This window comes from Lissotriton helveticus, chromosome 5_1 (assembly GCF_964261635.1).
Source record: "Lissotriton helveticus chromosome 5_1, aLisHel1.1, whole genome shotgun sequence".
Taxonomy (NCBI): domain Eukaryota; kingdom Metazoa; phylum Chordata; class Amphibia; order Caudata; family Salamandridae; genus Lissotriton; species Lissotriton helveticus.
In genome coordinates this window covers 2,118,930,641-2,118,943,599 of record NC_136065.1, presented here as the reverse complement: position 1 = coordinate 2,118,943,599, position 12,959 = coordinate 2,118,930,641, and the positions used below count along the sequence as shown (strand labels likewise).

The 12,959-nt window shown below is 49.5% G+C and overlaps 1 protein-coding gene across 3 annotated transcripts in view; it reads right to left on the bottom strand.

Moving 5' to 3' along the window:
• The window catches only part of RAPGEF1 (Rap guanine nucleotide exchange factor 1), a 669,494-nt gene that overhangs the window by 139,930 nt on the left and 516,605 nt on the right, over window positions 1-12,959 (bottom strand). For 2 of the 3 annotated variants that reach the window (XM_078646181.1, XM_078646179.1), the window contains one exon: window positions 9,957-10,049. The exons of the other annotated variant lie outside the window; for it this stretch is intronic. In XM_078646181.1, coding sequence (XP_078502307.1) covers window positions 9,957-10,049 — 93 coding nt within the window. The remainder of the gene's footprint in view (window positions 1-9,956; window positions 10,050-12,959) is intronic. 3 annotated transcript variants of the gene reach the window in all.

Here is a 12,959-nt window from a genome sequence, read left to right as displayed (position 1 = left end):
GTTGGCTATCCTGGCTGGATTTGGATATGCTTTCCCCACTGAGGTATCTACTGTCGCTCCCAGATATTGTTGTATGTTGGAGGGTCGCAGATGTGATTTTGGGTAGTTTATGGAAAACCCTAGACTGTGCAGTAGCTGGATTGTCTGTGAGGTATGGCTGGCACACTGTGTGTCTGAGTTGGCTTTTATGAGCCAATCGTCGAGGTAGGGGAACACATGGATGTGTTGCCGTCTGAGGTGTGCTGCTACTATTGCTAGGCATTTTGTGAAAACCCTTGGTGCTGTAGTTACCCCGAAGGGGAGAACTTTGAATTGATAGTGTTGACCCTCTATTGTGAACCTGAGGTATCTCCTGTGAGCTGGATGTATGGGGATGTGAAAGTAAGCATCCTTTAGATCTAGTGTGGCGAGGAAGTCGCCTTGCTGGAGCAGAGGGAGCACTTGTTGTAAAGTGATCATATGGAAGTAATCTGAGAGTATGTATTAGTTCACAGGTCTTAGGTCCAATATTGGTCTGAGGGATCCGTCTTTCTTGGGGATGAGGAAGTATAGAGAATATACTCATGTCCCTTGATGTTGAAGTGGGACTGGCTCTATGGCACCCTTTTCTAGCATGGAGAGCACCTCTTGTTGTGTGATGTGTTCTTTGGACATTGGACGGTGTTTGGGCGGTATGTTGGGTGGAGTAGAAATGAGTTCCAGGCAGTAACCATACTGGATAATTTGTCTCACCCACCTGTCTGTGGTGATGGAGTTCCACATTGGTAGGAATTGTGTTATTCTCCCTCCGACTGGTGTTAAATGATCTGGAGGGAGTGTGAACAAGTCACTGTTTAGTGGCGGTGGAGGCTCTGGTGTTGTTACCACCACGTCCTCTGCCCTTGTTACTGTTCCCTCTATAACCTCCTCTATTGGAGCCTTTATTAAAGGTGCCTTGTGTGGTGCTTTTGAATGATGAGGAAGTTTGGGATGTGTTACCTCTGCCTGATCCTTGAAAAGAGGAACGACGAAAGGAGCCCCTAGATTGTTGGAACTGAAGTGCCTACTTGGACTTAGCGGTTTCAGTATCTTTTTTCAACTTCTCTAAGATGGTATCTACAGCAGGGGCAAACAAGAAATCTTGGTTAATGGGTTGATTAAGTATTGCTGATTGCACTTCATTCTTAAAACCCGAAATGCGGAGCCAGGCATGCCGGAGTAGTAATACGCTAGTATTGACAGACCTAGCGGCTGAATCAGCTACATCTAGGGCGCATTTTATGGATGCGTTAGTGATAAATTTCCCTTCCTGTATTAGGTCATTTGCTTTTGCCTTATAAGGTTCTGGTAGGTGTTGTAATAATCCCTCCAGTTGGTCGTAGTGCGCTCTGTCGTAACGTGCTAGGAGTGCTTGGGTATTTGCTGCCTGTGAGGTCACTCTTTTACCGGAGGCTTCTGAGATTTTTGACTCCTTGTCAGGAGGGGGAGCATCACCCGTTGTTTGTGAATTCGCCCGTTTACTAGCATTAGAGACGACTAGTGAGTCTAATGGTAGCTGAGACTTAATATAAGAAGGGTCTGTAGGGACTGGTTTATATTTTTTCTCAATCCTTGGATTGAGGACACGCGCTCTGGCTGGGTCTTTAAATATGTCTGGCGCGTGTTTTAGTACTCCTTTTAGCATAGGGAGTATACTTACACTCTTTTCTGATGTTGGGAAGGTGTAAAATAGGAAATCTTCCTCTATAGGGTCAGTGTGCATGTGAACGCCATGATACTGAGCTGCCCTGTCCACTAGCTGGTTAAAAACGCCAGTGTCGTCAGTTGGGGATGGTTTTGTGGGGTATGGAGAGGGATCAGGTATGGGTGTTGGATCATATGGGTCACTAGGGTAATTGTGGTCACTCCATGTGTCATCTTGGTTTCCCTGATTGTCAGGTTGTATAAAGTCATCCTGAGGATCTTCCCCCATGTCTTCTGTCTCATCATAATCTAAGGGTGTAGGAGAATATGGAACATAAGGCATGTTAGGGGTGAAAGGAGGAGGTGTAAAAGGTCTTGAAGGAGATGTTCCAAAGTCCTTTTTCTTAGGAGGAACAGGAGAAGGGGTTTCAGTGTCCAATCTTCTTTTGTTCTTATTGTAAATTGTTATATGTCCTGTATCAGGGTCTATATACAGTCTGTGTTGTTGTGGGCTCACTGGATCTGGATGGAAAAGTTCTTCCTCAACTGTCCATGGCTTCGGCGCCGAGGTTTTGGGATCGGTCGCCTGTTTGTATTTATTCTTTGATTTGTGGTGAGTCTCGGGCTCGAGGACTCTTGGGTGTGGTTCGCTGGTCTTTTTTTACTCATGGACCTTTTTCGGTTCGATGGCCTTTTTCCGCTCGACGGCCTTCTCCGGCTCGACCGTAGTCTTCGGCTCGGCAGCCTTCTTCGGCTCGACAGGCTTTGTCGGCTTTTTTCGGCTCAATGGCAGTTTTCGGGTCGACTGCCTTCTTCGGGTCGACGCCCTTTTTGGGATCGACGACCTTCTTCGGGTCGACGAACTTCTTCGTATCGTCGACTTTTTTGGGAAATGATTTGCTCGGTCCTGGGGTACCGGAAGGCTTTGGTGTGGTCTTCGGAGCCGAGCCAGAAGGCAGGGCTTCTGAAGCAGTGTGTCGGTCTCGGCTAAGGCTTTTAGGCGATGCTTTGAGCGGAGCCTTGTCTGGAGGTGTAAGCGGAGGAGGGGCTTTGGTACTCACGGTTTGCCACGGTGTGATCTGGTCATCGGAGTCCGACTGGTCCTTGACGGTGACTATCTCGAGGTCTGAGTCCACCGCTTCTGGGAGTTCATGTTCGTCGTCGAAGATGTTTTCTGGTTCTGGTGCCGCACGCTGCATCTCTTGTCGAGCAGCTCTTCGGTTCCGGATAGTTTTCTTCGATCGGAACTGAGCACAAGCTGGACAGTTTTCCTCGTTGTGCTCCGAAGATAGGCACCTGTTGCATACTGTATGCTTATCGCTATGTGGAAATTTGGATCCACATTGTGGGCATCTTTTCAACGGGGTCCTTTCCATCGGCAGGAGGCCCACGTGGCGTCGAAAAGGCCCAACGGCCCGAGTCGACGACCGGAAAAAGATGGAAAGTGTTGTCGAGTCGAGGGATACCGAGCGGAAACAATACCGACGAAAGTAGAAGGTTTTTGGCCTTAGGAAGTTGGAAAACTTCGGTCTCAAAGTTGGAGTTGTCGAAGTGCATCCAAACCCAATTACGGAGAAAAACAATCTGAGGATGGAGAAGATGCCCATGCGCACTGTAGTCCAGGGGAGGAGTCACCTATCTTGTGACACTTCGAAGACTCTTCCAAGACAACAAGGTGCAAACATCCGGACCCAACACTAGGCGGCGATCTATGCTAAGATATGAATTCAGCAGCCCACATGCCTCGAGCACATCGTTACAGAAGGTAAGTAACTTTTTCATCTGAAAGAGACAGTTATAGATTCCTTACCTTAGAATAGATACCCCAGCAATACCATCCCCGGAGGAAGATCGGTAAACCAAGTTCAGACTAGAAAGTCCTGGAGGACCGAACAGGAAAAATAGCCGTCCCTCCGGACTTGGCTGTCCAGGCAGTAATGTCTGGTGCACATGTGCAGAGATGCCCATGGTGCCACCTGGCAGATATCAAGGAGTGGGACTTCACATGCCAATGCAGTGGTTGCTGCCGTAGCCCTAGTGGAATGAGCATGCAGCCCCACTGAAGGATCCTTCTTCACTAAAGTGTAGCAGATCTTTATGCAAAGGACACCCCATCGAGAGATGGTACATTTTTTAACAGTCCGGCCTTTCTTGACACCTACATATCCAATAAAGAGTTGATCATTCACCCGGAAATCTTTTGTGTTGTCAAGGTAGAATGACAGAGCACGTTTAGGTGCCAGACGGTGAAGTCTCTTCTCCACCTTGGAAGGGTGTTGAGGTGGGAAAAGGGTGGGCAAAGTGATAAGATTGTCCTACATGAAATGGTGTAACCACTTTACGAAAGGAACGAAGGCCTTGTTCTAAGCACCACTTTGTTCGGCTGCACATAGAACAAAGGGGGCTTGGAAGGCAAAGCTTGAGGCTCACTCACCCTGCGAGCAGAGGTGATGGCCACAAGGAAGGCAGTTTTCAGAGTAAGGAGCCTGAGAGCAGAGTTATGAAGAGGCTCGAAGGAAGCACACAAGTTATGTGAGAACAAGATTCAAGTCCCACTGGGGCATTATGAAAGGAGAAGGAGGAAATAGATGGGTAATGCCCTTAAAGAATCTATTTACAGTATGAGATTCTAATTAGACGACTGATCTTGCAGCCGAAGAAAAGCAGAGATAGCAGCAAGTTAGCCTTTGAGAGTGCCCAGAGCAGAGACCTGCTGGGCCGAAGAAAGTAAATACAACAGGATCTCTTAAAGAGGAGCAGAAAGAGGATCCACAGACTTTGCTGTGTACCGTGCCGCAAACATGTTCCACCTACAGGCGTATACAGATTTAGTGGAGGGACACCTGGCTGCCAAGATAACATTACAGACTTCGGCGGGAGGTCAAAAGCTGTAAACTGTCGCCACTCAATCTCCACGAAAGGAGATGGAGACTGGACAGGTTCTGGTGGAAAAACCGTCCCCTGCTGCTGCTACAAAAGATCCTCCTGAATGGCCAATCTGATCGGAGGATCCATGGCCATGCTCAGGAGCTTGGGGTCCCAGACTCTTCGTGCCCAGTCCGGAGCCACAAGAATAAATTGGGTCTGCTCACGCTTGATCTTCTAGAGCACTTGGGCAGAAAGGGTACAGACGGAAAGGCGTACAGGAGGCCGCAGTTCCACTTGTGACGAAAGGCATCGCCGAGCGAGTGCCGCCTTGGAATCTCCAAAGCGCAATACTGCTGACATTGCTCGTTCCCTTCGGTGGCGAACATTTCTAACCCAGGCTCTCGCCAACGCTGAAAGAGACCTTGCACCACTACCGAATGAAGACGCCATTTGTGATCGACCAAGCATCGACAGCTGAGTTAGTCCACCCTGTCATTCAGAGAACCTGCCATGTGTTGAGCCACAAGGGTCATGCCCTGATTTTCCAGCCATGTCCAGAGGAGAAGAGCCTCCTGACAGAGGGTCCACGACCCCACCCCGCCTTGTAACACATGGCAGTGGTGTTGTCTGTGAACACCTGCACTACTTTCCCTTTGAGAGAGGGAAGGAATGCCTTCAGTACCAGCCGGATCAACCGGAGCAGGTTGATATGGAGCCCGGACTCTGCCGGAGACCAGACGCCTCTGATCTACGCCTCTCTCAGATGGCCGCCCCATCCCAGGAGGGACTCATCTGCCACTACTTTTAGATCAGGTTGGGAAAGGGATCTGCCTCTGACCCAAGCCTGGTTTGTTAGCCACCACTGCAATTGTTGTGTAGTTCCCTCGGAGATCTTAACGTAGTCAGAAAGATTCCCCAGATTCTACGCCCACTGGAACTTAAGGTCCCACTACAGAGCCCGCATATGCCATCTGCCATGATCCACCACAAGGACACAGGAGGCCATGATGCCCAGCAGCCTCAGTCATTCTCACCGAAATCCGAGACAGAGGCTGAAACATTGGTAACATAGCCCGAATATCCCGGACTCACTGCTCGGAAGGATAGGCCCGAAACTGCACTGTGTCCAGAACAGCTCTGATTAACGGGATCATCTGAGAGGGAGTCAGGTGTGACTTTGGCACATTGATAGTGAACCCCCACACATGCAGGATGTCTGCGGTAGTCTGGAGGTGGGAGACAGCCTGGGGGGAGCCCGCCTTCAGCAGCTAGTCGTTGAGATAGGGGACGACTGGAACCCCTGATCTGCGCAGATGAGCTGCGACCACCGCCATCACCTTTGTGAACACCCGAGGGGCACTGGTAAGGCCAGAGGGGAGCACGGTTAACTGAAAGTGCTCGTGGCTCACCGTGAACCATAGATAACATCTGTGGGCTGGCAGGAAGGGTATATGGAAATAAGCGTCCTGCAAGTCCAACGCCACCATCCAGTATCCGGGGTTGAGGGCAGACAGAACCTGAGCCAACGTGAGCGTTTTGAACTTCTCCTTCCGAAGAAGTGGTTGAAGGCCAGAGGTTTAGAATAGGACGCAGGTTTTGTCCTTCTTGTCCTCTCCACAGGAGCCCCTGTGCTGGGCTTGGACCAAGTGCCCAGAAGGTCGTCAGTGAGGGCCTCACTGAACGGCAATTGGGGTTCAGAGGTGGAAGTAGCAGGCTGAAGCACCTCTGTCAGAAAGTTAGTCCTGACTGCCACTGAAGGGAGCTCAAGGCCTAAAAACTTGGCAACTTTTCTCACCATCACAGCATAGGACGCTCCCTCCTCCGCAGCCATGGTAGGGGGAGAAAGCAAGCCAGTGTCTGGGGAAGATTCCAGATCACTAGCATCACCCAAGTCCTCTCGCCAGTCCGGTTCTTCCAGCTGGTCAGTTAAAGTATCCAGCGACCCGTCCCAGTCCTCATCACCATCCTCTGGTCGGTAGGGAACATCAGGAATGAACAGGGGAACAAAAGTACCCACCGGAGTTGGTTCCGATATAGGTCCGGCTCCAACTTGGGGATCAGGATGGGGACGGCTCTGATCGGGGGCACGACCGGCGCCGGTCGAGCGAGGTCAACCGGCGTTGATCAGGATCCAGGCCTGGATCGCGGGAGGACACCGGAGTCGCCGGCATAGAAGGCTCAGGACCCCCGACTCACACCGCAGGACCCGAAGGCGCACAAGTGGTTTTGGGCTGCCCAAAGACTAGGTGTAAGGCCTCGTAAAACTGTCGAAGTTGGGCAGGGGACGTTCCGGCTCCTGGAAATGGGGGGAGGCGCGTAGTCGTCCCCGAAGCAGGCACCAGAGCCTTGGAACGACTACGCTCTGAATTCATCACTGCGTCAGCAGACCGATGTAGAGAAGGTGAAGAACGCTTGTGCTCCTTCGGCTTCTTCTTGTGTTTGGACTCCGACGACTTAGAGTGCGACGTTGGGCAACGCAAACTGTCTTGAGACTTTCCTCACAACCGAGAACGTCGGAGCCGACCGCTGGGCACCCAACAACTTTTGGGACCGCTCCCGCAACGTCTTCAGATGCATGGCCAGGCACTCAGAGCATGACTTAAGAGTCATGGTCGCACTCCAGAAACCACGAGCACACGAGGTGCGGGTATGTCACCGACATCATCTTGTGACAGGACCCGTAGGGCTTGAAACTGGTCCGATGTTGGGACAACACTCACGCACCATGAGTCGAAGACTCGAAAAGAAGTCGACAAAACGTCACAAAAAGGCTAGCCAAAAAGTGGTTAAGGGGTAGCTCTCTCCAGATCTGCGCTAGGCTGGCATGGAAAAAGAAAGAACTGATATCAGCGTCAGGGGCTGCGTCTAAGTAGGAACTGCAACATTATCCCGACGACCATGACGCCGGACACGTACTCGATCGACGCCACCTACCGATGGGCAGGGGTACTGCTGAAGAAAAATCTCCGGATCCAGACTGACACCTGGGGGAAATTATAAAGTCAAAAATCTACAACTAACTGCCTCTTTCATATGACTTATTTCAACTCCGAGGTATAAGTTACAGCAGCAAGAAATACAAATTATTAAAAAAATTAGGAGGAGAATGGACATAGAAGCAGATTCTGTTCCTGTACAGCACAGGTGTCTCAAAACTACACCAGTTTACACCTGTACCGAATCCAACTCAATAAGTTTCAGCAACTAAACACCATAAGGTACCAATTCCCTAAAGAACTTTATGCTAAAGTTACACAAATGATGTGAACAATGCCAAGGCCTACTCGTCTGACATACAGAGCACACATGCCCTACTTAACTCCATAAGCCAGTGATTCGGCTCAGAATAGTATCTTGTTTCTAGATTCACATGTCCTACATACCACCATCTTCCAGTGACTGGACTCAGAATAGTATCTGGTTTCTAGATTCCCATATCCTACATGCCTCCATCTTCCAGTGACTGGGCTCAGAATAGATACACATGTTCTACATAAATTCCTCATCCAGTGACTGGGCTCAGAATAGTATCTTGTTTCTAGATTGTCATGCCTTACATACCTCTATCATCCAGTGACTGGGCTCAGAATAGTATCTTGTTTCTAGATTGTCATGCCTTACATACCTCTATCATCCAGTGACTGGGCTCAGAATAGGCTCTTGTTTCTAGATGCACATGTCCTACATACCTCCATCATGCAGTGACTGGGCTCAGAAAAGATTCACATGTCCTGCATAACTCTATCATCGAGTGACTGGGCTCAGAATAGTATCTTGTTTTGAAGTGAATGTAAAGTGGTGGGCATCGACAGTAGATGTATTTTAAAGCACTGTGATGTCAACCTGAAACCCCCAATTTCCCACACCACAGACCCCAGCTTATTTTCCCCAAACCTTATGCAGTGTGAGGTAGCACAGCCTATTTAACAGCTTCCATTCACATGTGTTTGCTACCCTGTCTCAATGTGAATGGCGGGAGGGGCAGCTGTAAATCCATAATGGCTTCAAGCTGCAGAAAAACAATCTGAGGATGGAGAGAATGCCCATGCGCACTGTAGTCCAGGGGAGGAGTCACCTATCTCGTGATACTTTGAAGACTCTTCCAGGACAACAAGGTGCAAACATCCTGACCCAACACTAGGTGGCGATCTATGCTAAGATATGAATTCAGCAGCCCACATACTGTTACAGATCAGTAACTTGTTTCTTTTATAACATGAATCTATTACAGATTCACATATACTGCCTGAACTATGAAGTACAATTTACATGCAAACAGATTTCTTAGTATTGTCGGTCTTTCCACATCCTCGTCTTGCAGAATCATTCACCCAGCAAGGTTAGTGAAACTATGAATGGAGGAGCGTGTTACGACCTTCCATACGTCTGGCAAAGAGATATCTGCTTTTAAAGTTTAAGGTGCTGTTTTTCAAGTTTAAAGTCCATTGCTCTGGTGAGCCAAGACGACAAATTTCTTGACATTGAATTTTTTTTTGTGAATTTCTACACTGGTTACTCAGAGTCCTTAGGTTGGGAAGCAAAGAACTGGTCTGCTTTTAACATCCAATGTACGATGTCACCTTTCTGGTGTTGACTTTGGGGAAATACAATTAGAATATGGCTCCACAGATTAACACATTTTTTGGTATAAATGTTAGATGTGCCCCAAAGAAAACCTGTTCTTGCATAATTGTTAAAAGTTCTTCGATTGGGAACACCTGTTTTCAAACGGTTTCTAGTGATACAAACAAATGACACCCTCTATAAGTGAGCCTGATTTCAACGCACGTGTGTGGGGGTTCATATGGTACGGACACGTGATGAGCCCCTCCTTATTGTCTCACCTGGGAGGTATGCTTGTGAGGAGACTGCTCTCGCCTAGCACATGACTGGTATTCTGAATGAAGACAGACCTCAACGTCACATGGGCGATCAGACCACAATTAAGGAGGCTCGTCCTGTTCCTCTGGCAGGCTAAACTATCTGAACTGAGAACTCATGAACCAGCCCATCACATCAGCCAATGTTTGCATTCAGGATGCTTGCGGGCCCGGTTAAAGGTTAGCATGATCTCCTGGTATTTTCCAATGAGGAGAGATCAGCGCGCTAATCACATGAACGAACAATGGTCCATGTCAACGCTGTGAGCAACTTTGTTGCATGAGTTGTTTGCACCTCTTTACCTCCTGCACCATTAGTGGGAAAAGTGGTTGTCAAACAAATTGATCAAAAAAACTTTGTTATTGATGGGTATGCACACGTAATTGTGGCATGTTTTGTTCCGTTCACAGCAAACATATCTGAAGCATTAGCTTAGAGCAGGAAAGCAGCAGCAGAGAGGGGGTCCGCGACCATGGCCGTGTAGGAAGCATGCATGCACCAAGCAAACTGGATGGCCCCAGCACCTCACCCTGCGCGCTACTTACTCCGTCAGAGTGAGGGAGCTCTCCATTGCTTTGGCTGGAGGAATAGAGATTGACGTATTCGCCCTCCCCTGCCTCCTCGCTGGCGTTTTCACTCTATGGGAAGAGACAGGATGAAAGGAAAACATGACAGGCAACCACTTCAATGGTTGGGATCCATTATAAACCCACAGGTCTCACACTTTAGAGCGAGTCCCCAACTCACACAACCCAATGCTGTGCTACACACCTATTTCTATACTGCACCCTCAGCCAAGATATGGTCACTGAGCCTCAGCGCCGCAAACGAGGACAGCACTGCCATCTACTTTTAAACTAACCAAATTAAGAGACCCAGTGTCCACCTTCTGTGAAAGCCACAGCTAGGCTCTCAAACCTTGGTTCTCTCATCCACCGGACGCTGCAGTCTGCCACCTCCTGGGCTTCTCCAATGGGCCATAAGTTACAGCGCCTGCAGTGCTTTATAGAATTCATGCGCAGTCAGCACTGAAGATGTAGAGACCAAAATGGTGACTCATTCTGAAGCCCTGTAGGACCAATGCATCTTTCACTTATCTCCACATCCCACTGCCCCCCATAAACCTAAGGTACAGAGCCTGAGCCTCATGGCCCCCTATAGTTGGAGCAGGCCCAGTTATAGTTAAAGACCAGTCTTAAGTTGCTGCAGCAAGCCAAAACTAGCCAATGTTCCTGTTATGTGTACCAAGCTCAAATCATATGTAATGTTGCTGCAACTCAAAGGGGCCCAAGTATCATTAGCATGGAGCATTCAAGGGACACCCATCCGCAATCCGCAGAATGCAGATTTCAAGTCACCTCAAGTCAAGCTGCAGCAAGCACAGACAGGATTCATCCATCTACAGCATGCATGCCTCAAAAGCCTCAATATGTAACATGAACAATGCAAATCTATTCACTGTTAAGCTGGCAGAGCCCAGGTACTCTGATTATTAAACAGGACGATCATGGGCCTCCTCAATCCGCCGCAGGCAGAGACCAGGTCACCTCAATCTGCAGCAGGCAGAGCTCAGGTACCCTGATTTTGCAGCAGATAGGGCCTAGGTTTCAGTCTGAAGCAGGCAAAGCCCAGTTACCCTGATTAAGCAGCAGGGTGTGCCCAGGCATTTTATATCTGTAGCAGGCAGCGCACCCGTCTCTTCAATCTGCAGCAGGCAGAGCAGAGGACTCTTCAATCTGCAGCAGGCAGAGCAGAGGACTCTTCAATCTGCAGCAGGCAGAGCAGAGGACTCTTCAATCTGCAGCAGGCAGAGCAGAGCACACTTCAATCTGCAGCAGGCAGAGCAGAGGACTCTTCAATCTGCAGCAGGCAGAGCAGAGGACTCTTCAATCTGCAGCAGGCAGAGCAGAGGACTCTTCAATCTGCAGCAGGCAGAGCAGAGGACTCTTCAATCTGCAGCAGGCAGAGCAGAGGACTCTTCAATCTGCAGCAGGCAGAGCAGAGGACTCTTCAATCTGCAGCAGGCAGAGCAGAGGACTCTTCAATCTGCAGCAGGCAGAGCAGAGGACTCTTCAATCTGCAGCAGGCAGAGCACAGGACTCTTCAATCTGCAGCAGGCAGAGCACAGGACTCTTCAATCTGCAGCAGGCAGAGCACAGGACTCTTCAATCTGCAGCAGGCAGAGCACAGGACTCTTCAATCTGCAGCAGGCAGAGCACAGGACTCTTCAATCTGCAGCAGGCAGAGCACAGGACTCTTCAATCTGCAGCAGGCAGAGCATTGGTCACCTCAATCTGCAGCAGGCAGAGGAGAGGACTCTTCAATCTGCAGCAGGCAGAGCACAGGACTCTTCAATCTGAAGCAGGCAGAGCAGATGACTCTTCAATCTGCAGCAGGCAGAGCAGATGACTCTTCAATCTGCAGCAGGCAGAGCAGATGACTCTTCAATCTGCAGCAGGCAGAGCAGATGACTCTTCAATCTGCAGCAGGCAGAGCAGATGACTCTTCAATCTGCAGCAGGCAGAGCAGATGACTCTTCAATCTGCAGCAGGCAGAGCAGAGGACCCTTCAATCTGCAGCAGGCAGATCAGAGGACCCTTCAATCTGCAGCAGGCAGAGCAGAGGGCTCTTCAATCTGCAGCAGGCAGAGCACAGGACTCTTCAATCTGCAGCAGGCAGAGCATTGGTCACCTCAATCTGCAGCAGGCAGAGGAGAGGACTCTTCAATCTGCAGCAGGCAGAGCACAGGACTCTTCAATCTGAAGCAGGCAGAGCAGATGACTCTTCAATCTGCAGCAGGCAGAGCAGATGACTCTTCAATCTGCAGCAGGCAGAGCAGAGGGCTCTTCAATCTGCAGCAGGCAGAGCAGAGGACCCTTCAATCTGCAGCAGGCAGAGCACTGGTCACCTCAATCTGCAGCAGGGAGAGCTGCAATCTGCAGCAGGCAGAGCATAGGTCTCCTCAATCTGCAGCAGACAGAGCCCAGGTCTCCAATCTACAGCAGGCAGAGTACAGGTACCCTGATTCTACAGCAGAGAGTGCCCAGGGCTCCTCACTCTGCAGCAGGCAGAGCTCAGGTACCCTGATTTTGAAGCAGACAGAGCCTAGGTCTCAGTCTGAAGTAGACAAAGCCCAGTTATTTTCTCTGTAACAGGCAGAACACAGGTCTCTTCAATCTGTTACAGGCAGAAGGATAATGTTACTTACCCAGTAAGCATCTGTTCTTGGCATGTAGAGTTGTTGATTCACATGCTTTGCATACTCCTGCGATCTAGTTTTGGGTTCGGATCTTTGCAAGTTGTTTTACTTCGAAGGAGTCTTTTCCAGTCACAAGGTAAGGTGACTCCTCCTTTCGGTGATAGTGCCCATGGGCATCGACTCCATTGTTAGATTGTTTTCGCGCGAGAGGGTGAGAATGGAGTAACTAAGTGTAACATAGAGCTGTCCATGCGTAGAAATGTGTAATGAATAACTGCAACAACTACAGGTACCCGGGGAGGCGGGTGGGTGCATGTGAATCTACAGCTCTACATGCCAAGAACAGATG